This window comes from Cyprinus carpio, chromosome B19, assembly GCF_018340385.1.
Source record: "Cyprinus carpio isolate SPL01 chromosome B19, ASM1834038v1, whole genome shotgun sequence".
Taxonomy (NCBI): Eukaryota; Metazoa; Chordata; class Actinopteri; order Cypriniformes; family Cyprinidae; genus Cyprinus; species Cyprinus carpio.
This window is the reverse complement of record NC_056615.1, coordinates 16,556,173-16,582,190: the sequence shown is the minus strand read 5'-3', so window position 1 is coordinate 16,582,190 and position 26,018 is coordinate 16,556,173. Positions and strand designations below refer to the sequence as shown.

At 36.0% G+C, this 26,018-nt stretch overlaps 1 protein-coding gene across 1 annotated transcript in view; it reads left to right on the top strand.

The window, feature by feature from the left end:
• Nucleotides 1-17,077, top strand: part of eif3hb (eukaryotic translation initiation factor 3, subunit H, b) — a 61,754-nt gene extending 44,677 nt beyond the window's left edge. The window contains exons 6-8 of the mRNA XM_042745822.1: nucleotides 8,773-8,893; nucleotides 10,859-10,991; nucleotides 12,737-17,077. Of these exons, the coding sequence (XP_042601756.1) occupies nucleotides 8,773-8,893; nucleotides 10,859-10,991; nucleotides 12,737-12,840 (358 nt within the window). The 3' untranslated portion in view covers nucleotides 12,841-17,077. The remainder of the gene's footprint in view (nucleotides 1-8,772; nucleotides 8,894-10,858; nucleotides 10,992-12,736) is intronic.
• Nucleotides 17,078-26,018: the final 8,941 nt, after the last annotated feature.

The following is a 26,018-nucleotide window of genomic DNA, read 5'->3' as shown; positions in this document are numbered from 1 at the left end:
TCAGGTCATGACCCCTTTAAATTAATGAATACTCAACAAGAAGAAAAGTGATCTAGTGACAAAGGCATGATACAAAATATTTCTGTTAAAATATATGCTTTTCTGTTAGTCAGAGAGTCCTGCAAAATGATTTGACAAAAATATTAAGCAATTAACAGTTTTCAACATTGATAATAAAAAGAAATAAGTAGCAAATCAGCATATTAGAAAGATTTCTAAAGAATCGTGTGACACAGAAGACTGGTGTAATGGCTCATGGAAATATATAAAAAATGAAATGTATTAAAGTATACATTTTACAATATAACTGTTCAATATTTAGTACATTCTCACTGTATTTTTATCAAATAAATGCGGCCTTGGTGAGCATAGGATAGAACTTGTTTCAAAAACATCAAAATTCTTACAGACCCCAAACTATGGCCCAGATGTGGCAAAAAATATTTTAGAATTATTGGAAAATATTCTAACGAGTTTCCTCTGACCCTCAAAGAGATGGTTATCGTGAAGAACCTGTCTTGTGTTAACCTTACTAGATGTATTTGTAGACCCTGCACTTTTCTGTGACTCTTGACATTGAGGGTTTAATGATGCTTGGTTTGAGTATTCTTGTGGAAACAGATAAGCTGTTTTGCAGAGGTCATAACAAAGGGCAAACTCACAGCACTTGTTGAATCAGCGCGCATGAGGTCAGGTGGCTAAAACAAGCACTCGATTTGGGAATAATAATTGACACTTTAAATATAGTCTAAATTAGCTTCAATGATAAAATGGCACTTTTAATCCACTCACAGTTTTTGGGAAAGATACAGGAGATGCAAGCAATTTTGCATGGCTGCCTTGATCTTATATCGATTTGAGTGTGTTTTGGTAAGGATTGTTTCATTCGGTTTTGCTCCATAAACAGCTCTTTTCTTTGGAAGAGAGTGAAATACAACATTGAGAATAGATGTTAATATGGGCGCTTTGAAGAGGAGCCGGCTCGCTTTATGAATGATCGTTTTCTATAGATCATTGTGCTGGTCAATTTTCTTCTTCAGTTCCCCTGTTTGTCATGGTCAGCCCTCAGTGATCTCGCAGATGAGACAATACATCAGACGCTATCAATATTTCACACACTTTTATTATTTCATTTCTTTTCCACTCTCATTTTTTCTTAATTTCAATTCGTCCGCCATGTACAGCTTGTAAGGATCTGTGGGGAAGGGAGGGGAGGTTTGAGATTCCAATTATCATTTTAATCTATTAATTATTTTCGGAGCAGCTATGGTTGAGATGATGCTTTTTGGGACAGAAACATTCATTTTTGCCGCTGCTTTCTGAATTGTCAAAGGTCCAAGAGGGGTTTGAAGGTCTCTCTCTGCTGACTAGAAAGGGAATTTTATCTTTTTAATTTGTCTCTCTTAATTCGGCCTACCAGATTTGGTTTTTCCAGATGAAAGGAGGAACTTTCGTCGCACTGCTGAGGACTTGAAAGAATACATTCATAATTACCTCCCTCTCTGAAACTGGATGTTCACACGTGCATACACACGGATGCATAAACACTCATGCATCAACCAGCGTTAGATTTTTTAAGGATTCATGTATGTGAATGTTTAAGAAAAAGGAGGCATTTTAGATGCTATAATCTGTTACAATTAGATTTTTTACAAGTGCAGATATTCCAGGACATGTTCTCTCTAAATTAGTCCTAAATAAGACTTTATTTTATTTTTATTTTATTTTATTTAAGAGGGCTAGGTTCCATAAAAATTATGTGAATTTAAGTGGACTCATTACTTGGGAAGTCGTGGCCTAATGGTTAGATAGTCGGACTCCCAATCGAAGGGTTGTGAGTTCGAGTCTCGGGCCGGCAGGAATTGTGGGTGGGGGGAGTGCATGTACAGTTCTCTCTCCACCTTCAATACCATGACTTAGGTGCCCTTGAGCAAGGCATCGAACCCCCAACTGCTCCCGGGCGCCGCAGCATAAAAATGTCTGCCCACTGCTCCGGGTGTGTGTTCACAGTGTGTGTGTGTTCACTGCTCTGTGTGTGTGCACTTTGGATGGGTTAAATGCAGAGCACGAATTCTGAGTATGGGTCACCATACTTGGCTGAATGTCACGTCACTTTTTTTGAATGTCACGTCACTCACTATATTTTATATAGTAATATTTAATTAATAAATATTTGGAATATCACATTCCTGTTATATTAAATCATTTTTGTTTACAATCTTTAAAGGAAATCATCAGTGGGTATTAAAGTTATGCTGCAGATAACATATATACAAACTAGACAGTTTTTCATATCATTTTTAATTAATTGTCACACAATTTCATAGTTCTGACAGCCCTAATTGTATACTTGAATAATTAAGAATAAATTGGAAAAATGTTTTTATATCTGTGACAGTGTCAACAACCTGCATGCCTGCCATCCATGTTCATAAAAAGATTTTTTCCCTTTTTTTTTTTTTTAAATCAGTAAATCACATGAATTTCTCATAATTTTTTTTCTCCATTTTTTTCCCCTTTGTCTTTTCTTTTAATCGCTCTGGTTTCTCTCTCTCTGGACATGATTTGCTCTTTCTTTAAACACCAAAATACCAGAAACACTCACAGACAAGGCGGATTTATCTGTGGCTTTTCCGTTTCGTTATTTTTCCTGATTTCTTTTTTCGTCTTTTTCTCCCTCCCTTCCTCCCTCCTTCAGGTTCTCCACATCTGTTTAAGTTATCTCTTTGCAGTCTGGTGTTACCCTAGAAACCAAAGCAAACACTGAACCACTGCAGCCTTACTAACACAATACCTCCCTGTCTTTCTCTCTCTCTCTCGCTCTCCTTCTCATACTCTCTCCCATCCTTCCCAGCAGGCTCCTCATCTGGGGGCGAAATTGAATTGAATGTTTTTTTTCTTTAGCTAAATGAAAAAAGAATTATGAGTTTTACAGTATTTTGGCGTGAGGATGTGATTTGGGTGGGTGTGTGAGAATCTGTAAGTCTGGGGCGGCAACAGCCCCAATTTAAAATGAGCTCAACCCTCTTGTGGGTCCAGTGCTAACCCTTCTCTATTCCTTTTATTATTTTCTTCTCTTTTTCTCTACCTTTTCTCATGTTCTTGGCACCCTGGTTCTCTGGCTCCCTTAAAAATTGTGTGTTTGTGTGTGTTGCAGCCCAGATCCACATCAATGTCTTTAGTTACCACAGTGATTTAGACTCACATACAGTATATATATATCACCTCCCAGATATATATCTTTGTTTCACAAAGCTTGGATGCCCAGGCTGCGCTCATGGGCAGGAGTTACTTAATCTGAAAACAAAATCAGCCCCCGTGGGTTGAGCCAAATCCATCATGGCTGTCAATACAGTGGTGTTAGACTTCCATCTGGCCTGAATGTGGCTCCCCAAACCACTAAACTCTATGATCCACTGTCCCAGAGCACTCTGGTGGACTTCATTTACTCTACTCAATAATCTAGACACATTATTGGAATCTGTTTGGCCTCAAGTCCCTCTTTAATTGGCCAGGAAAGAGAGTGGGCGCCTCTGATCATTTCCTCTATATAAATCCAACCAATCGTCACTCTGGTTGATTCCAGTAATGCAAGATCGCTGTTGCTTTTGTAGAATAAGGAGGGTATCTGTGAGCCCAGTGTTTTTGTGCTTATCCTAACCAGACGTGATGCCATAATGCAATGAGTGATAAAAGCTTTGTTAGTCACTTTTTTTTTTTTTTTTGTACCCGTAAGACTTATTTTCTTTTGTGAATCACACAATGAGAAATATGGAATAATACACCGTTTTTTTTTTCTTTCTATGTAATTACAATGAATCAGAAATGGTTCAAGCTTCAAAAAGACACCAAATCCCATGAAATTTGTATTTTATAATTTTTTTTTAAATGTAATTTTTTTAATTTATTTTTTTATTTTATTATTCATGTCACCTAATATTTAGTTTAAAAAAAATTATAAATATTCAAAGTCATACAATCTTTGTAAAAAAAAAAAAAAAAAAAAAAAAAAAAACACCCCAAAATATAAGTTGTTATTCTCTGATCTTCTCCTCCAATGAGCTGTTAACTGATGCAGCTAGTGAGCTGAACTCAAGAACCGGATCAATCCAAATCATAAATCAGACTCAAAAAAAAAAATGCTAGTTAGGTTGGTTGTCAAGATTAAAGAACTATTCATTAAATACCTAATTAAAATGCATTTTTTTCTTACACAGATCTATTATATAGATTTAAAAGACTTTGATTATATTGCAAAAAAAAAAAAAAAAAAATTATAGTGAAGAGAAGTAAATAATGTATTAAATTAAAAAGGCTTTTTGTTCTGTTAATGAAATTCAGTGATACAGTTTGATACAACATTAGAATGAGAAAATATGAATTTTCTTTTTTTGGGATGAACCATGCCTTAATATATTGTTTCTTTTTAGTGTAGACAGACAAATTATGTGACGCTCGTCTTGTTAGAATAAATTGTCTGTTTCGGTGCGGACAGACAAATTACTTGTCCTGTCGCGTCTGGATACTGTGTCAACTCTGTCTCTCTGAAATCTGTTGCTTTGTTGGAAAAGTTTTCATGGTTGATCAGGACCTCTCATTGTCTGTGACATATTTCTGTCATGTGTTAAGATAAGTGGTTTAGACTGACTTATGCTGGTTCATTGTGTGTTTTGGCCAGCGTGTGCTGTGTTATGCTGTGGCGGTTTGCGATGACTCCAGATGACCCGAACCTTCCGTCAATAGTGCTCCGAAATAGGATGGTGTGATTTTAATGAGTCACCTTTCTCCTGCGGTTCAGCTTTTACTGGGACACCACGTTCCGCAGTCTGACGCTCACCTCATGCGACTGCATCACTGACAGGTTCCACTTACCGTCATGGATGGTGTTTTCTTTCCTAATCAAATAATAGATAAACAACTTCCAACTGTCTTTTTAGGGGATGTTAATATTCACTTGAGTCATTTGAGACTGCAGTCATTGGCGGTTTATTCATGAAGCCCATTTTAGATCAGCAGAGTTTTGTTTTGATTTGTTTGTGTGTGTTTCAGACAGAGCGAGAAACAGAAATGGTGAAATGTTAATAAATATGTTAATGAAAGCCAGGAGATGCAGATGGGGGGGTGTAAGTGTATCTTTTGCTGGGTTTGTGGCTTTACTTGGCTTCAGTTTAGGGACAAAACTGTTCCCAGAACATATCTAACTCTTGAAGGTAAAAATGAATCATTTTTTTTTTTTTTTTTTTTTTTAAGGGTCATGGTTAATTTTATAGAAACTACCCTTCCAGTCAAAAGTTTTTAATCAGTAAGATTTTTAATGTTTCTTTAAAGAAGTCTCTTCTGCTTACCAAGCCTGCATTTATTTGATCCAAAATACAGCAAAAGCAGTATTATTGTGATTTTTTTTTTTTACTATTTAAAATATCTGCTTTATATTTGAATATATTTTAAAATTAAATTTATTCCTATGATCAAAGCTATATTTTCAGCATCATTACTCGTCTTCACTGTCACATGATCCTTCAGAAATCATTCTACTGACTTGCCGTTCAAGAAACATTTATTATTATTATTATTATTATTATTATTTATTATTATTATCAATATTTAAAACAGTTGAGTACATTTTTCAGGATTCTTTGATGAATAGAAAGTTCCAAAGATCAGCATTTATCTGAAATAAAAAGAAGAAATTATAGAAATTGATACTTTTATTTAGCGAGGATGCTTTAAATTGAACAAAAGAGATGATAAAGACATTTAGAATGTTACAAAAGATTTCTATTTCAGATAAATGCTGTTCTTCTGCACTTTCTATTCGTCAAAGAAACCTGAAAAACTTCAAATCTGCTGTTTTCAATATAATAATAATAATGATAATAAATGTTTTTTTGTGTAGCAAATCAGAATATTAGAATTATTTCTGAAGGACCATGTGACTGGAGTAATGATGCTAAACATTCAGCTCTGAATTCACAGGAATAAATCACATTTTAAAATATATTCAAATAGAAAACAGTTATTTTAAATAGTAAAAATAATTCAAAAATGTACAGTTTTGCATTTTTTTGGCTCAAATAAATGCAGGCTTGGTGAGCAGAAGAGACTTCTTTAAAAACATAAAAAATCTTACTGTACAAAAACTTTTGACTGGTTGTGTATAAAGCTGTTAGCTTTAATGGTAATACAGTTAACTGTCTTTATTTATTAATAACAAAAACAACAACAATAATAATAATTATTATTATTATTGCTATATAGATATGACCCAAAAAAATCAAGCAATAATGCTGTCATCAGTGTTTGTAACAAATATGCAAACGTGCATAAAAAAATAAAGAACCATATATGTGTGTGTGTGTATAAAATACATACAGATAGATAGATAGATAGATAGATAGATATGCACAGCAAATTTGGCATATAGTGTCTTTTTGAATGCATGTTGCAGGTGTGTGTGTTGTATGTGGGTATATACAGTAAGAGTGTGTGTGAGATTCAGATAGCGGGACAGGAAAAGATCCATAGAGCTCATTGGACTCTGAATAATGAGGTGCATGGTAAAAGATGGAGGTCATACAGGGATGCTTGCCCTCATTCATCAGAGCTGGCGCGCCTCCACAGAAAGACTCTTCAGAAACATTACAAACTGCTTCCAGGGCCACACACACACATTCCCTCTTTCTCTTTTCTCTCTTTTAGTCTCCAAAAGCTTGCTTTGTTGCCAAACTTGCAGAGCCAGCAAACTATATAACTTGCCTTGTAGGGGCAGTTAAAGAAAAAAAAAAAAAATTCTGTGTATGTTTTTTATTTATTTTTTTGCTGTGCGGAGTCTAGTTAAGCTATGGTTTACGGTACAATCTTCTTGTTAAATATACAGTGAGCAGATTCCCTGAAGTTGTGTCGTCTTTTTTGTTCACTGCCGTTTTTATGGTCATCAGTCGTAATCTGAATTTGTGTTCCTTTGCAATCCACAGTCTTCTGGGTCTTGTTCTCTGTGTTTTGGAAATGTAGTGGAGGGTGCGTCTACGGTTTGCTGCTGCACTTCTGGAGTGTCACAACATCGTATATCAACTGTAAATCAACATTTGGCTAAGGAGTTGAGTCTTGCTTTTGTAAAACATTTTATTTTAGTACGCAGTAAGTTTGCTTCCTGTCATGTCACCTATTAACAGACCCATTTTGCCATTCATTTGTTGAACCGATCTGTGTATACTAAAGCCACACGGTCCATTATAATATATTGGTCGATATTAGGGATGTTTTTAATTTATTCATGTTGGCTGATATTGGATATTTAAGCATTAAGCATTAACTTAAATATTGCTAAACTATTGTTAGTTAACCATTTCATAAGAATGTTAAATGCAATCTTTAGAAAATCTGATTCATTTAAAACCATTAATATTAATTATTATCCAGTTATATTAATTAATACCAATTTTTCAAACTGTACTTTATAATGTTTAAACTTTATTTTCCACAAAGTAGTATACAATTTAGGAAGTGAGAAAATTTACTAAGCTGTTCCAGGCTTGTTGACCAGGTCATACAGTAAAGCTGGTTTGTAGCTTGAACCTTGTTCCAAAAGACTAATCTGGTTTTATCTGGATTTTTCCAGCAGCTAATGAGAGATTTCTTCGTAGTGCACATAGACCTTACAAGATGACTTGGTGTTAAGATAAATCTCTGTGTGGATGTTCACCAGAGTATACATGTTCATGCATGATAGAGAGCTGCTCCTGGTTTGTCCGTACCCCCGGGATCTCACTTCCCCACATACGTCCTGCGTTTTTCTTCAAGATTAATGGAACATGCTGGCGAGGCTAATTTGTTGTTAATGGGGTTTACCAAGAACAGATAAACTGCTTTTGAAGACATTTTCCCAATCCTCGGTCCTACGGGCTGCTGTCCTGTTATAAAATATGGATATCATTCTACTAGTTACAGTGGGACCTGTTTTGCATATCGCATGATACATGCAAATGATCTTGATGTATGCGGAACGTGATGAATTATTAATGAGGAATCCATGTTATCTGCTTTTTTAAATTCTGTGTTACTCTGTTGATGGTTAAGATGTGCTTTGATCATTTGACTTTCCCATAAGATTTTGATCTTTATGGCGTTGCCAAGATACTGGGAGAGTTTTACATTTCTAATCCAAGCATAATGAAATTTCAATACGAAAATGGTGTGAGCAAATAAAAATCCTTTTATTCGCTAGCAATGAAAAAATTAATCACGTTTTAAGGCTGTTTAGATATACTGCTGCTCAGACATTTGAGTTCAGTAAGATTTTTAAAATATATTAAAATAGAAAAGTAATTTTTCATCTTGGTATTTTTATCAAATACATATTTAGTGAGTATAAGAGTCTACATTCAAATTTCAAATGGTAATATATTTGTAATTAAGAAACATTTTCTTCATAATATATTTAAAAAAATTTTTTTTTTTTTTTTTGCAGCGTGGCTTTGCTTTTTCTTTATTTATTAATTTATTTATTAAATCACTTCACATTTAACATTCAGGGTGAAAAAAAATGTGATGTCTATATAAAAGTCAGGTTATTAAAAAACTGTGAATGTAAGAATTAGTCAGCTTCTCTTTTGGTTATCTGAGTTTCTTCATGTTATACATAAAATACATTTGTGTATTTTATTTTTGTGTACTGTAAGACACTATGAAGAAGCGTCACTAATTAACAAGCAATCAACTGCACACTCATTATTTCCATTATTCAAACGTCTTCACCTCGTTGTTCCTCTGCAGTACTCATCTGGAGAAGAGCCTGCAGATGCTGATGGACCGCGTGGACGAAATGAGTCAGGACATTGTCAAGTACAACAACTACTGCCGCAGTCTCAGCAAGCAACAGCAACAGAAACATCAGGTAATCCATCATTTTCCCACACTGTTTCTGAATGATACCTCAAATCATCCAGCTTGTTGTGAAAAGGTGTGCTATTACTTTGAAGTGATCAGATTTTCACTTAGCACATGGTAGAAAGAACAGAGCCATATCTTGGGTCCAGAATAATACAGGGACGCGGGCTGTGGACCATTGTGACATTGGGAGATGCTTTGATGTGCTTGTGGGATGATGCTTGTGGGCTAGTTACCGTTAATCGTAGCTTTGCTAGCGCGATGTGTGCTCATGGGAAAACAGGTTGTCACCACAAAGATCACAATAAGGGGCTTGCGCTGAATGAGCGTCTGACGAGGCTTGATGTTTCACTCTTGACGTTATGGTCTGTAAGATATAATTATAATACAGTTGTAATTGATGAAACTGTGCAACTCGAAACCCAGGAATTAGCTCTGAGTCTGTAATCAAAGCTTTGTTTCAAAAACACAGGGTGCACTTTGGAGGGTTGGTACAGTTTTTTTAGCAATGAAAGATCTTACTCTTAAATAAGTGTTTATTTGTTAATTCTTGGTGTAGACAGTAGAAAGTGTGATTCTCATGAAAACAGTCAAGAAATGTTAAGATCATATTCCACCCCGAAAAGCAAAAGACAAAAATTGGAAATTATAGTTATTTTGCATTTTTGCATGAAGAGATCAAATAATAAAACAAGGTTGTTTTTACACATCTCTCCTGTAATTTTTACATTTAAAAAAATATCTTTTGCTTTATACAATGAAACTGTTTTTTAATAATAATAATTGTAATAAAAGTTTCTTAAATACCAAATCAGCATATAAGTCTGATTTCTTTAGGGGTCATGTGAGATTGAAGACTGGAGTAATGGATGCTAAAAATTTGCCATTTGCTATAACAGGAATAAAGTACATTAGAAAATAGATTAAAATAGAAAACTGTTATTTATATTTTTAAAAATAATTTTTCACATTATTAAAGATTTTTACTGTATTTTTGATCAAATGCAGCCTTGGTGAGCATACTGTAAGTGTCATAGTAATTTAAGAAAATTATAATCATTATAATTTCTTATAAGTTTGCAATTTTTCTTAAACACCACACGTTTATGAATGGTATTGTATTTACAGTCAGAATCTAGTACACATGTAAGAATACATCACGTACTGAAAATAAGCTGATTTTTACTAACAAAATCTTAGTGGTCCAACAAATAGTTTTTATTGTCTCTATGCAGAGTTTTAGGGTGAAGTATGACCTTGATGTTTCTTTACGAGGTTCATCAATGTTCAAGAGTTTTCGTTCATTTATAAATATAAGGCTGCAAATCTTCCTATTCATGCGAGAGTGTCTGGGATTTTTTGCACCACGCAGCCAGCCAAGACACTGACTCTATAAAGTCAGAGAAGTTAAAAGAGATTTATTGAGTGGCTGTGTATCAAGGTCTGTATGAGACAGGAGAGGCGAGGTGGTAATGGCCTTCCTCAGTGCTGGACTCTGTTGCCATGAGCTTTGTGATTGATTGAAGTACATGTGACCTCCCAAATTCCCCTGATACTGTAATGACATAGTGATTCTCTCATTATTTACTCATTTCTTTAAAGCTAATACCGGATGCAGAAAATGTGATTGATTACAAGGAGGCACAAAGGACACAATGCACTTGCATTCTCAGTGATTAGTTAAATAATTACTCTGATGTTATCAGAAGTATAGTACAGTTTAGGTTTCTTTTTCAGTCTTCATCCTTTTTAGACAGCTCCTTCACAACAGAGTCATTAGTGTCTATTGTTCCAGCTGTCATCTTCCACTTCTTTTAAATACACTGCCACCTCTCCTGGCCTGTCATGGCCATCTTAAAAGGTTGCCTCTCAGAAAAGGCAACCTTGCTTTCATTCAGGCAGCCCGGAGGTTAATAACAAAAGATTGGGATTTCAAGTTCAGAATAACTGTTTGTTCTTCATCCCTCTACAGTACATTCAGAGACGGCAACAGGAGAATGCGCAGAGACAGAGTCGAGGAGAGCCTCCGCTTCCTGAGGAAGACCTGAGCAAGATGTTCAAGCCTCCTCAGCCGCCTCCGCGAATGGACACCCTGCTCATTGCTAGTATGTCATCTTTCCTGCAAGCATTGGATATTAGAAATAATATATCATCTATTTTATCATATAAATAATTTATTATTACATTTATATATAATACACATATATAATAGTATTATTACGCGCGCACACACACACACACACACACACACACACACACACACACATATATAAATATGATTTAAACATCAGCAAGAACACCAAATTGCATATTTTTGCTCAGTTTGGGAATTTTCCCCTCAAGTATGAGTCTCTTTGTTATCGTACTATATGAGCCATAAAAACCTTAAATATGATGCTTAACAAAAAACACATGCAAACTTTTTTTAATCTAAAAGTTCAAAATGGTTCAGTTAAAAATAAAACTGTTGTTTCATATCAGTTTGTCAGGCTTTCCAGCATAAGTAGAAATATATAATGTGTTTACGCATTACAAGTTGTGTTTACAAGCTTTAAGTGGATGATTAGTGTCTGCTCAGTAATGGAAGCCAAATCTCTGCTCTTGAGCGATGTGAGGCATCCCAACACAGCGCTAGCCGTCTCCTCCTCATTCATCTCATTTGGATCTGAAAAGATTTGGACTTGTCCCTTTTTCTGTCCTGTGGAGTTGAGATGGAAGGGAGGAGAGGTAATTTATGAGGAACATTACAGAGGCCTTGCCAGAGATTGATTTAAAGCAATTGTTTCTAACTTGTTATGGAGGTAGTATATTATAGATCAGCCGCTGTCTGAGAGAAAATAGCTGGAGGTGGGTGATATGTCTGTCATGTCATCTTGTACCCTGGACTGCTGGACTCTGTTATGTAACTCTAGACTCATGCTGTTTACTCAGCAACACGCTGTTTCAGATTTTAAATGTTCAGCCTTTGAAATGGATTATATTATGGGGCATTTTTGCAATCAAACAAAATGTTAGTTTTCCTAATAAATAACTAACAATAATTTTTTTTTTTTTTTTTTTTTTTTTTTTGTTTATCTGTCAAATATTTGGAATTTGAAGTGCACAATAGTTGACATTACCTCAAACACATATTGCAACTATTCTTTTAAAGTGAAGAATTGAAAATCATTGTAATTTATTTAACATTTAAATTTTTTTATTTGAATAATTATTGTATAATATGTGCAGTTGTATTATCTGTATATGTACATTAATAGTATTATATATTTTTAATTGTATAGCAATTTATAATTGTAATATATTGTATTTACATATATATATTTGACTGCTGTAGGTCGAACTCAGGCCTAAATCTATCCCAGTTTAATAGGAGCCAGCTGTAACATTTAACATCAAGATCAGAAGAGATGCAGACAAAATGGCATCAAGTAAGAGTATTTGTTTCCATGAGCAGCTCTTTGTAGTGCTGTGGAGTAATGGCTTGATCTAGGGCTGAATTAGAAGCTTGTAGGTGCCGTGGAGGGGAGCACCTCATCTCTCACCATTTCTTAAAGTCTTTTAAACTCCAAACTCCTCTGTGGCGTGAGCAGCAGTGCTGCCAAGCGGAAAGTCAATCACCTAAGAGCTCTACGGCCAGCCTTCAGTACATAATGGAGTACATTAACTGAGCCACTTCAGCGGGCAGCCCACCCTGCCTCGGTTTCTCTTTGTTTCTCTTGCTATCTTTGTATTCTGTACCTTCTTAAACTCCCTCGAGATTTCATTCTTCCTCACTGTCTCATGCCATAAACGACAGTGTTTTTGCCTTGAATTTTATATTTCTCATTTTTTTCCCCCATCTACTCTTTAGGTCAACTCAGCACATACTGCCAAACCATCAAGGAGTTCACATCTCAAAACCTGGGCAAGCTTTTCATGGCTGAAGCTCTTCAAGGAACAAGCAGTTATTCTTGAGCTACCTACATTGTCCTATGATTGGTCAAGAGACACCAGTTCTGTTTTTATGACTTTTTCTGTGGCTCATTTTAATACAGTGTTCCATTGGTTTTAGATTTTTGATTTAACATTACTAGACCAAAACATAAGCTTATAGGTGTTTCAATTCCCACCAGACAGGTCATTTTATTTAAGCATGGACAGTATAAATGCATATTATGCATATCAGCACGGACCAAACAGTGATTTCTGAGAGGAACCCAATGTACCTGTCAACAATGTGTGAAAAGGGATGTTGGAAATTTGATAAATTGGATTGTGTCCACTTTTGAAATGCTCCATTTAAGAGAGAGATATGCCATCCTTTTTTTATGTTTGTGTTTCATATTTGTACAGGTACATGTTGTATCAGCAGGGGAGTCTTGAAGTCTTTTTGCAAGCCTGTGACTAAGATTTTTCTTTTTCTTTTAAATTATTTGGCAAGAAATCTCACTTTAATTATGTTTTATTGTAAAGGAGCAATTTAGGGATCAAAACAGTCAATTTGTACAAGCCATGGTGTTCTTTTAGCCAAATATGGATGGGAACAGTAGTAATTATAGTACTGAGCTGTAACTCTGCCCCCTTCCCTGTCAGTTTACACCAGGAGTCTGCTGCTGGACATTAATTTCAGCCCACTGTTCCCTGTAGTCGAGGGACACTGGGGTCTGCGTGACGTTTGCCGCCCACCACCTCTCCACTACCCGCTACAGTCATTAGCCTTTGCAGAATGTATTTTAAAATTTATTTCCACTTCACTTCAGGTGATTAAAGCAGATAAACCATGACAATAAAACTCTTGAACTTCAGCCGCCCTGATGGATGATTACAAAGAGTTTGAGTCGTAATTGCAGCGATGAGCTTTTGACATAACACGACGTGCCCAGCCTTTCAAAGAGGAGTGCGCCATCAAAATCCAGCTGCTTGAAAAGAAAAATAAAATGCAAAAAAGTTCTAGTTTTGAATATCCTACTCTAACTCTAGATATATTCCATGTCACCTTTCGCTGGTGAATTAAAGTAATTGCAGTACTGACCTTATGCCCTTGTAATTAAATACTATATCCTGTCATGATGGAAGTTATTCCATTTTGTGAAATCAGGAAGGATTTTGCTTATTGAAGTAAAAGACAGTTAATGACATAAATACTAGCAGTGTTCATCTTTAATAGAAAAAGATAAGTCAGAGGTCTCATGACTGACGTCTTTTCAGGCACCTAAAGAATAGGTGTATTTTTAAAGTCTGACTTATTTCAGGGACATTACAATTAAAGGAAGAATATATACAGTATATGGTAGTTTACAGGGCTTTTTTGCGGTAAGTAACTGTAAAATTACAGCAAAGTCTAACACTGAATTGTCCGTTCATGTTAGTTCACAGTGCATTAACTAATGTTAACAAGATTTTAATAATTTATTAGTAAATGAATAAACGCTGTATAAGTGCAGTTCATTATTAGTTCATGTTAACTAATGTAGTTAACTAATGAACCTTATGGTAAAGTGTTACCATTTTATCTCATATACTGTAGATAAAAACCTTTTGAAACAAAATCACACATTTTTCCAGGATCAGAGCCGTTTTCAAGGACTCTTTCCTTTCAATCTGTAGAAATCAATTTCCGTGTTTTTCTTCCATAAATGCTCATTTCAGTATTCATTTGATGTTTTCCAGTTATACCACAACAAAGTCTCCCTTGTTTCATGGAATTGATAACTCCCAAGATTTAACCTACTCCATGATTTTAGTCCATTTAAAGGCCAGTTGTTTTTCCCTGACGGTTAATCTAGAGTTTAGCTAACCTGACTCCTCACAGGTGATGAGCTGTGTTTGAATTGCAATAATGGAGGGATGAATTTCTCCCTAAAGCCCCATTGATCTGTGTGTGTGTGTGTGTGTGTGTGTGTGTGTGAGAGCGGGCGGCTTAGAAGACATTGATTTGAGAAGCAGTAGAAGCGGGGCTGGCTCATTAGGAGCTTTCTTTGAACGCTTTCATTGTGTTTGTTTTAGGCTGGTAAGCCAGAGGTGCTACAGCTTTTGTTCTATTATTGATGAAGTCCCACTTGTTTCCACACTTTTTGAGGACGTTGCTCCACAAGCCAGCAGAAGTTGTTGTTTGATGTGTGTGTTAGTTGCACCTTTTTTAAAAGTCAATACTGTAAAAGGCCTGTGCTTTGGTTTAACAGTTCCTGGCACTTTTTAGGAATACACTGTGGTATCCCAACAGCACAACTTCTTTTAAGCATTTTTAATGCATAAATTCAGTGTTTTTGTTATTGTGAAAACTGGGGTTGGTTAGAAACACTGTTATGTACCAAAATTAACTTAGCTTAAGCAGTAGGAAGTTGTAAACAAATATGTTCTTTTTCTTTTTTTAAAAGAATTTTTGCAATCCATTTTTTAATTAAAAATAGTTAACATGTTTCTTAAGAAAAATTGAATAGCTGTTATTTCAAAAACCCTCTGGGTTTTTTTTTTCCTTTTTATTAATTAAAAAAAATGCTTACTTTTATTTTATTTTTTACTAATTTGCTTCATTCTTCTTGCTAAAAAAAATAAAATTCAACAAATCATACTTCATCATGGAAAGTGCCTCTTGGTGGAGGATAAAAAATTTAAATCGTTTTCAGCCAGTTTTCATCTTTTATTTTGGTAATGCTCAGTTCCTGATCCCTGAGAAGATGGAAGAATGATACATTTAAGGCAGAAGTTCATCAAAAATATGTTTTTGGAGGAAGCAATGTCAAGATGTTCTCAGAAACCACCAATGGTCACTCAGTTTCCATTTGATGACACACACAGAACCCACATAAATGCAGGGCTGTCTGTGTTCGAACTAAAAGCGTAAATGAAAACTGGAGCCCTTGAAAAGTTTTTGAGAGAAGCTATCCGATTGCTCTAGTACAATGGTTACCACAATCTTCTATAAACAGGAAATTCCTACTGTTCCACTCTAATATAGGCTCTGTAATAAGTACCTGTCTATACATACATACCCGGTCTTGATAACACTTTTCCATGATTTTTTTTCCCTCCAACATTTCTTGTCAAAAGTTTCTATTTATTTTGTTTGGCAAGATGGATTGAACACTTGAACCGAGTTACTGGCAGCCTCCAGAGGGTCTCACAGAGGCAGATGGCGAAAAGCATCTGTAATGAAACAGCTGAAATCAGGTTTAAACATTAGCACCTGCTTTTTTAGACAACAAAATCTGAACTTTGACAGCAACAGTCAGAAGAGTTCACGTTTAGTGAACATCAACATTATACATATATGGTGGGGAGGGTGGGTCTAAACTTTAAAGATTCCATTTTCAAACCTATAGAATAAATCAAAATATGACTATATATATAAAAAAAATTAATTCCAGGAAATGATTAGCTAGTTAAATTCTGATGAAGCAATTCCATACTTATGTTAACCAATGCTTCGTTTTGTTTGGAAAATGTTCTTTTTGTCAGGTGTTTCTCATTAAGGTCATTTTAAACTTGTTACATGAATTTAACAAATTATGTGTGCTCGTAAATGTCATTTCCCATTAATTGAGTGCTTGTTATCGGGGAACACCTGTATTTAACAACCTACTATTAAAAGACCTTATTATTTAAAATGAAATAACAAACAGAAAAATAAAAGCCCTCAATAGCCTTGAAATAGAAGCGGGCTGAATACAGACTAAGCGAGGTCAGAATTTATGGTCTATGGTAAATAATTGCAAATGTTATTAACCTGAAACCCATTTAAAGTCTTACTAATAGTGCACTCACTATAAATTGATACAGCAAGGCTAAATGGCTTCCAGTCATCCCTGCAGATATTTCTACTGTTAATTCATTAGAGCTCATCCTCTGCATTGCCGCTGCTGCTCCTGCTGTCCTTTTATTGACAGGTCAGTGACAGATTCTGTCTATCTATGTGTTTGTCTATGTATTTTTTTCCCCTGTCTGCAGGGCTGTGGTTCCTTCATATGTGCTCACATTAATAAATGTGTTCTAATGTGTTTGTGTAGTAAAGATGTAATCACACCTGTTAACACCTGCAGTAGTTGATCAGATAATGTATAAGTCATTTGTGTTTTCCTCAACAACTGTAAATTCTTTTTATCTTTATTTAAAGATGTATATGCAACTTTCTACAACTTTCACCGAGCTGAATGTACTTTATAGTTCAATTAAAAATAAATAATCCACTGGTTGACCTAAAATAGACCTCAAATGATCTTAAACAGTCTGTCTTAATTTTCCTGAATTTCTCTCTCTCTCTCTCACGTGTATGTGTGTGAGTGTGTGTGAGTGAAATTGAAATTCCAGTGGAATTCAGACATTGCCTGAGATGAAATAAAATGGATGTAATAATAAAGGCCCATGATGATTTAAGCAAATGTTTTAAACTCAATGGATGTATCTAATTTTTAAAGAAAAAATAAGTTTCTCAAGCACATTTATGTATTTTTGTAAAAATGGGGCATATTACTGTAAATGTAATAAAGAGTGTTTTTTTGAGAATCCTGTGCTACTGGTTGGGTTCAGGGTAATAAGAAGTGAAGTGTTTGCTGGTAAAGCCACTTACTAGTTACAGAGAGGCAGTTATGAGCTCATAGTAGTTCTAATATAAATACACACCTATGAATTACAGCAGAAACACATGACATGATGCATACAGATGTCAGTTCACCTTTATTTTTATAGCACTTAATGCAATACAGATTGTGGCAGAACAGCTGAACAGTGATAAACAGAAAAATAGCAGAATCGGTTACGGATCCTATGGTGACAGTGCAGCTCTTAAAGACAATAGAGTCATTATTTAGTTAAGTAAATTATTAACTAAAATTAAGTTCAGTTAAGTTCAGGTACACACTAAAAAATGCTGGGTTATTTAATCTACCCAACCGCTGGGTTATGAAATGCTTTACCCATTATGGGTTATTTATATGGAATTTGGGTTATTTTGTGCAACTCTTGCGTTGAGTCAAAATCCATCAACCCAACTTATATCGGTTGACCCAGCACGTGAGTTGTTTGTGCTTCGAACCTCATCATCACCGGAGTCCACACCCCAGCGCTCGTCACAGCAGAGAACCTGACTGGTCATGCAGCGAGGCCAACAAATAATAAAAGGTATGTGTACACTACATGTCTAATTCACTTTGTCTGTTTTGCATTACCAATTAAAGTAGTGTCTTTATATTGTCGAGGCTAGTTGGTTGGTTGGATAACGTTAGCCATTATCATGGAAGCATGGATAGCCTACAACTTACCCGTTTGGTCTGAATTATATTAATGAATTAATTAAACAAATTCATAAAGCCCATGGGCATATAGTCATGTTTATTGAATTCGCCAGGCTAATTTGCCAGCTAGTTTCAAGCTAGCCAGGTGATTCGCCAGTTAACTAGTTTACTAGCCAACAGGCTGTCAGTTAGTTGCTTTGCTAGATATAGTATTTTAACTGGCTATAAATGAACGTGCTTGGTTTTCCTGAAGCTTTTAATGTGACATTTGAAGGCATAACACAGTGTTTGACTGATTAAAATATGTAAAAACAGTGAGATAATCTGATACGTCTTGTTATGTTGATGTGACACCCCAAAGTATGTGCACATTTTGTGTAAAGGTGTTATACTTTAAGCAAAAGTTTATTTTTATTCATGTGAATTGTAAGAAATGTGGAACTTGAAAGTAAATCAGTACAGGGTTAATCTAAGAATAGTCTGTCGTGGTGATAAACCAGGACTCTTATTTTGAAAACTGAAAGGAGGACTCTAATATAGGAGCTGTGTGCGCGCCCGCGCCCTTGCTGAACACTTGGTGCGACGTGACACGGATTTTCCTCATCAATTTTTCCTGTTATTTTGCAGGTATTATTGTTACAACAACTTGATAATATGCACACGAGATCTGTAATACAAATGTATATGTTCATACCGCAGATATTTTGGGTATCTTAATGACGTTAGTGGTTGTGAATATGTTGATATGCAGACTGCCCGCCATTTTGTGAACGCTGTAACACGAGGTGATTGTGAAATGCGTTTAATTCGATTCAAATTGACTCCATTTACAAGGTTATAGTGTTCATTATGAGTTTACTTCAAATTTGTGTTTGGTTTATTAAGTTATGTATACATATAAAGATCGGATGCACTTATTTTGCAGAACTGTCTTATCTGTCTAACGTTACTTGGGCTTCTGCGCGGGGTCTGTAACATCAAGAATTATATCATATATTTCTGTGCCCTGAAGGCTATGCTGTGAGCAGCCACAAATATTCTTGTGCAGTAAAAACAGAGACAACTTACATGTATGCAATTTGTCGTGAATTGTATAGAGGGAGGATTGTTTTCTCTATATTTTCTGATGCTAAATAAAATGGCTGGTATCTTCACATTGTTTTACATTTCTGCTGCTATAGTCTGCATTGCTTCTGCATGGTGACATATGAATAGTTAATACAATAGCAATTGTATTTTTGCTCAAGCTCTTTTTGTGTTTGTTTCAGATATCAAAAAGGCACTGGCATCGGGTTTGGTTCAGTCATTTGCCTGTTTGAAAGACTCCTCAAGCAGTGGCAGCGTAAGTGGTTTTTTTTAAATAAAAATGTCTCCTCTCACTTACTCACTCACAACTCTCTCTATGCTCATGCGCTAGATATTCATTTTTTCACATCTTTTACCGTGTGCAGTGTGAACGTTCTGATCCATTAACATGGGCTCGGAAAAAATACACATCACAGACAGAGTGTGTGAACCTGGAGTTAGGCATATTCCCATTCTGTTCTGTTCTCGCGCTCCACTTAGGTGCGCTGCATTCTGATTGGATCAGATAGCATACTGCGGGAGGTCAGGACCGCAGAAAATCATACTTTAAAGCGATTTAGAAATCGGGCACGTACAAAATGTGATTTTATTACGATTTCAATTAATCGCACAGCCCTAGTTGTCATGATCCTTAAACTGATTCAGTTTGATTTTTAAGGTTCCAATTCGATTTTCAATTTAAACTTTACTTGGTTAACTGGAATCAGCCGAGGGCTCTATACCAGGCCCCCCTCTGTTTTTGCTAGATTTGCAATGTAGATCTCCTGTTTTTGGTGAATCCTCACCAAAGAGTTCGTACATGTGAAAATTATTTTCCCGCAGGTCCTTTAAAAAGTTTTAAATAAATAATTGGGAATTTGAGGCCTTAAATTTGGCTGGAAATAACAACCTCGACGCACTGTGAGCCTGTAGGTCTGCTGTTTTTGGCAACAGAGCGTGGAGAAGCATAAATTGAGCTTAAAAGCTGAAACAGACAGTTAACAGACAAAATACAGCTCACTTCTCCTTGAAACACTTCTGTGCTGTTTGATGTTTGCTGTTATGCACTAAGCAGCAGGGACAATAATTGATCTACTTCTCTGAGGACAGACAGACGTACAGACAAACTCTGTTCTAACCAAAGCCCATGCTGTCAGTCAAACGTGCCTCATCTCTATTCATTAAAGATTTTGATTTCTTGGCAGGAAATATGGTACACCCCAGGACGGAGCCAACGGCCAGCCACTGGATTCCTGGAGGAAAGGCTGCAGAATGTCAGGAAGCGGCTGAGATCAACCAGCAAGTCGCGGAGCATGGCACAGACGACACCAGCACAAATGCCAAATGATGGCGCTCTTGCCAGGGCTCTCATACCAGGTAATTATTAAGCGGAAAAATTATTTGAAGCAAAACATCCATATTTCGGTGACTGACAACTTTGTTGTTCTTTTTTACAGAATGTACCATATCAGATGAATGTGTGTCACAGTTTAAAGAATGGTTGAGAAACAATTCTCAGCCCCTCAGCCAGATAGAGACCTAAATGCAGAACACAGCAGTAGAGCTGAAACAACTAATCGATTTAATCGATTAAAATCGATTATTAAAATAGTTGTCAACTAATTTAGTAATCGATTCGTTGCTAAATAATTTTTATTTGCCGTAAGCGGCTCATTTCGTGCATATTTTAAATCTGCGGTGACCAAAGTGTGGCAGTAATGAGCCACCGGAGGTTTTACTCAGCCAGTACAGCAGGAGAAGTAGCGAATAGCCAATAGCTGGCCTCGTTTTATGTCACGTGCTTCCCGCACAGCGTCTCTGCAGCATTCAGCGTGATTGGTGAGGCAGACGGCAGTGGAGTAAGCTCGAGTAAGAAAAAGAAAAAAGCGGAAGATAAAACTAATCGGACGAAGTCATCCAAAGTGTGGGAAAACTTTACTTTGAGCCTTCAAAAAAGAAGAGTAAACTGTAAACTGCGGCTGTTTTCTGCGGCAGGAAACATATCTTCTAAAAAGAGAGCAAGCCTAACTGTTAAACCCTGAACATTTGGACACGATGTTGACCTTTTTGCACTGCAATGCAAAGTTTTTCTCAAATAATGAGTGAATAGTGTTCTGCCTCATTTCCCACATGTAGTCGAATTCCTGTCAGTTCAGGCATAAGCTGTTTTGTTAACATTTTATCGCTTTATTACATTTTTGAATTTGGCACTGTTATAAGTACCACTACATATTTAAATCCGATGAAAATCACAGTGTGCAAAGACTTTTATTTGTGCAGATTCTGCAGTACAATGTTGTTTGCAAATGTTTAGTCGTAAAAGCTGATAACATTGCTTTTTTAACAATTAACATTTAAAGCTTTGTCGTTTACCAGTTCATAATTCAGTCTTGCAGCCTAATTATGACTGAATGAGAGAGGTTAATGTTTAAATGTATTTGAAATGCACTTTTTTCTAAGTATTCACTGCTCTTTTTTACACAGCAGGTTTTTTGTGTGTCCAATTTTTTTTCCTGACAACCTTCTGATGGATTTTACTTTAAATTTTATTTTAAAATGTGAGTTCCATTCACGTTTCATGCCATTGGCACTTTATTCGAAGGATTGTTTACAATTTCACAGCATAAGCTATAAAGCTGTTTCCCAGGTATAAGCTGTGTGTTTACAGGAAAAAAATAATAAAATGCAATTTTACTGCAATTTTATTCTGTTTTATTCTTATTCTTTGTGAAAATATGTTCTGAAAGATTCCTTAATAAGCTTTGTTCGGGATGTTAAACTACTTTAGGAGCCCTAAGGACTGCCATGGTGAAAACATTATTTGAAATCTCCTTGTGAAATTTGCTAGAGTATGTATGGATCAGTGTTTTGATTGCAGAAGAGTTCGACAAAGGATAACCAACACATAATAAAACACAACTCCAGGTATGTTTTTGATGAGGATATGACAATGCAAAATGGTTAAAATCTCTAAAAAAGTCTATGTTGAATGATAAAGACCCTTTGTTAATAATTTACTTGGGGGAAAAATGGGCAAAACTAAAATATAAGTACATAAACCGATTCATCGATTAATCGTAAAAATAATCGACCGATTAATCGATTATCAAAATAATCGTTAGTTGCAGCCCTACACAGCAGTCTACAGGGCCAAGTGGATTAGGGACAACAATTGGACCATCGATCAGATCCTCGAAGAGTTCCCTCGCTTAATGACCAAAGGCATGGTAGGTATAGGGAAATATGAGGTAAAATTGTTTATAACGTTTTATTAGTGTGCCACATTAAAATGGTTTTAAAAATGTGATTTCCATTTTATAGATTGCACAGGACTTTCTTGTCCTATATGGGGATGCTGCATCAAAGTTGTTTGAAACTTGGCTACCCAATTATGCTGAGAAGACCCTGTACCTGGCAAGACAGGAGGGGAAGCTAACATTGCCCCTGTATGGATTAACACCAGGTAATATTCCTGTCAGCAGATCTTGTAAATGCAGGGAATGTGATGGAATATGCGGGATATTTATGCAATTTTATGCGATGAAATTGCAGGGATTGTGAAATCACAGGTATGCCATTTCACATCGTATTGACACCTGTGTCTTCCTACAGATGGTGTTGGGGAACTCGCCCTGAGGCAGTTGCCAGCCTTGCTTCCACCTACAACTTACAAAGTTGGCCGTGGACGCGGTGTGAAAGTAGTTCGCCACACCATTCAGGAATGCAGCTTGGCCTTCATCAACCATAAGCCTGTAAGTCCTCAAGCACATCTAAAGGGGAAACTTTATTCATTTTATCAACATATCTGAGCTCAGCACGCACACATGCATATCCAGGTTTGTTTTACTATACTTTTGGGGACAGGCATCAAATATAGCCTGACAGTATTAGCTGTTCTAAAAGCTTACAACTTGTTGGTCACTATCAAAGCATCCTAGAACACCTCAACAGTGACTTAGTTTGTTTACCTCTGTACCACACCGCACTGATGCAGTCATTTGTTCTAAAACAGGCACCAACAAAGTATTGAGTGCAGAAATTAACATTTATCAGAAGGTTGACACTTTTGTATTTTAACCCATTTGGACCTGACTCCATAAGGTTGACTCTAAAGAAGTCTTCTAAATCTACAAAGCATTTGCGGCCCACCTATCTGACCGCCTAACCCTGCTGCCTGTCGGTCAGATAGGATAGTGAGATAGGTGGGCCGCACGCATTTTCTGAGCATGTTTATTGTAATGTTAGATCATCAATCAATTTATGGCTTTTTAGGTCAATTGAGGGTCTGAATCCTTTTTTTCATTGTTTTCTGTAATGTAAGCTATATGCTCTAAGACTTAGTCAAAAAAGGTTTGGAATATTTCGTTATGTGCAATGAAATGTAGACTATTACAGTTCAACTTTTTGAAGTAGAAATGCACTGAATCTTTTCCAAATTGTAAAGCTAACTAGACTTTATCATAAAACAATTATTTCTCTAGTGAGGACCAGGAAAATGGTCCTCACAATGTCTGTATTTTAATTCTACTATAGTAGTCGGTAGACATTTGGTCCTTACTCACTCGCTCTCTTGTATTTTCTTTTTTAGCCTGGAATAAACATGGTGGAGTACCATGAGGCCAAGGCATGCAAGCCATACCCCCACATCCTGACGCTGGGAAATGATCAGAGTGCATTTCAGGCCTTCGTCATAATAGCTGGACAGGCCCTGGAACAAGAAACACTGCTTCAGGCCATTGATGTCTGCTTCAAGGCATTCTTCATCTTTGTGCCCATTGTGAACATGTGTGGGAATTTATACAGAATGTGATATATGAACTCCCAGGAGGGGAGTCTATAATGGTTAAGTTTATTAAAACTAGAATACTCGCTTGCAAGTAGAGCTAATGGCTCTTAAAAGCAGCATTTAGGAATTTGAATTTGTTCATTATAGAGCTGCTGACTTTTGGCCTGTTGAATGTTCAGCCAGTTCAATCGAAATTGTTGTTTTGCTCTGAATGTTTTCCAACCTGAGTGAACTGCACCAGTTCCACTATATTGTCGATATTAATGTAATAAATTTTTTCAAAGATTCCATTGTTTTTTATTGTTTAAGTGTTTATTGCATAATATATGCATACATCTAGCATGTATTCTGTTTGTAGTTTTGTATGGGTAGTCTATTGCAATTTATTTTCTTAAATTGTACTGTAATGTGTTAGACTTAATCTGGCATATGGGTTAATTTTACCATCTTAATATGTAGTTGAATCAACCCAGAATTGTAATTAATTTGACCCAGCATTTGGGTACAATATTTAACAAATATGTAGTTAAATCAACCCAAAATTGTATTTAATTTGACCCAGCATTTGGGTACAATATTTAACAAATATGTAGTTAAATCAACCCATAATTGTATTTAATTTGACCCAGCATTTGGGTACAATATTTAACTCATCTGTTGGGTTAAAAATGGCCAACCCATCTTCCTGGGTTAAATTAACTACTGTTGGTCTGGTGCAATAGTGATCCAGCGGTTGGGTTATAAAACAACCCAAGTTGGGTTATTTTTAACCCATCATTTTTCTGTGTGTATGGCTGCATGATAAATCGCATTTTAATCATCATCGTGAAGTGTTCTCTCGTTTTATTAAACGTAAGGTGTGCAGCACATTTCTAAAAGCATCAGTATTAGGAACATTTTACAATCTAAAGAAGCTTTTGTACCTTGAAAAGGTTTTATGAATGTTAAAGGTTCTTTACGGAACCAAAGATAAAAGAAAGAAGTTCTTATTTGACTTGAACTGTACATTTAAATGCATTAGTAGGTTTGACATAAGGCTGCTATACTTTTTTGTCTGGATGTTCAAACCATGTGTGACACTTTAGTTGGAATAATTAGCATATAACATTATGTTGGAGAACAGGTGATTTTTGGATTTCAGGCTCAGTACAGCAGCAATTGTTTTGGTTAACCTTTGAAGGGCAAGATCATTTTGATGTTTCAGACTTAAAACTTGAAATAACTGCAACGTTTTAGGGTGACTAAATAGCTAGAATCACCTATGTTGGAAAACTGTAGAAAACTATTACAGCTGTAATTTTCTTATACCGTCATTCATCTTATACCATCTTATATGGTTTTGAAAATTGTACCTTAAAAAAATCTGTATTGCGCAGAAAATTTAAATATAAAGCCAAGGCTCTGTATTGGGAAAAGTTTAGTTCAGATACATGATTTGAAACTGAATCTATTTGCAATTGCTGCAATTACCTACTTTCATACTGAACAGGAAATGAACTCTTTTGCCTATTTCTTTAGTGTATGTTCAAAAGAAGAGAGCAATTTTTACATAAACACTGCACTGTCTTATATAAGCTTGATATTCCTGTATGAGGAAAATTAGGGTCGGCTGTGTCAATTGCGCATCAATAGGAAATTGCACACTTATTTTATTTTAGAGATGCACATCAGAAAATGACAAAATGTGAAATGACAGTGGCACCAAGGAAACGTACGGCCGTTCTCTTGCTTTTGAGTAAGGAAACTTCATCTGTAATGGAAGAAAGGGAGGATTCTGTGCTGTGAATGGCATTGAGCTTGGCCAATGTTAATGCCACCTGACAGGGCTGAGATTAAAGCTGGGCAGAAGGTGGAAGAGCAGGGCCCTGCCTTTAGGACGGGGGAGGATATTGATGATGGCTCTCGGGGTAATAACATAGGGTTTAGTGCAGGTCAGAAGGATCAGCTAATGAAGACTTATGTGTGGAGGAGAGGAAAGCATTACTTCAAATCAATGCCGCCTAAGACCAAGCGCCTGATAACCTTGGTTCAGAATTAGCCGGCGGACCGTGAATTGTGAGCAGAGGCAGTGG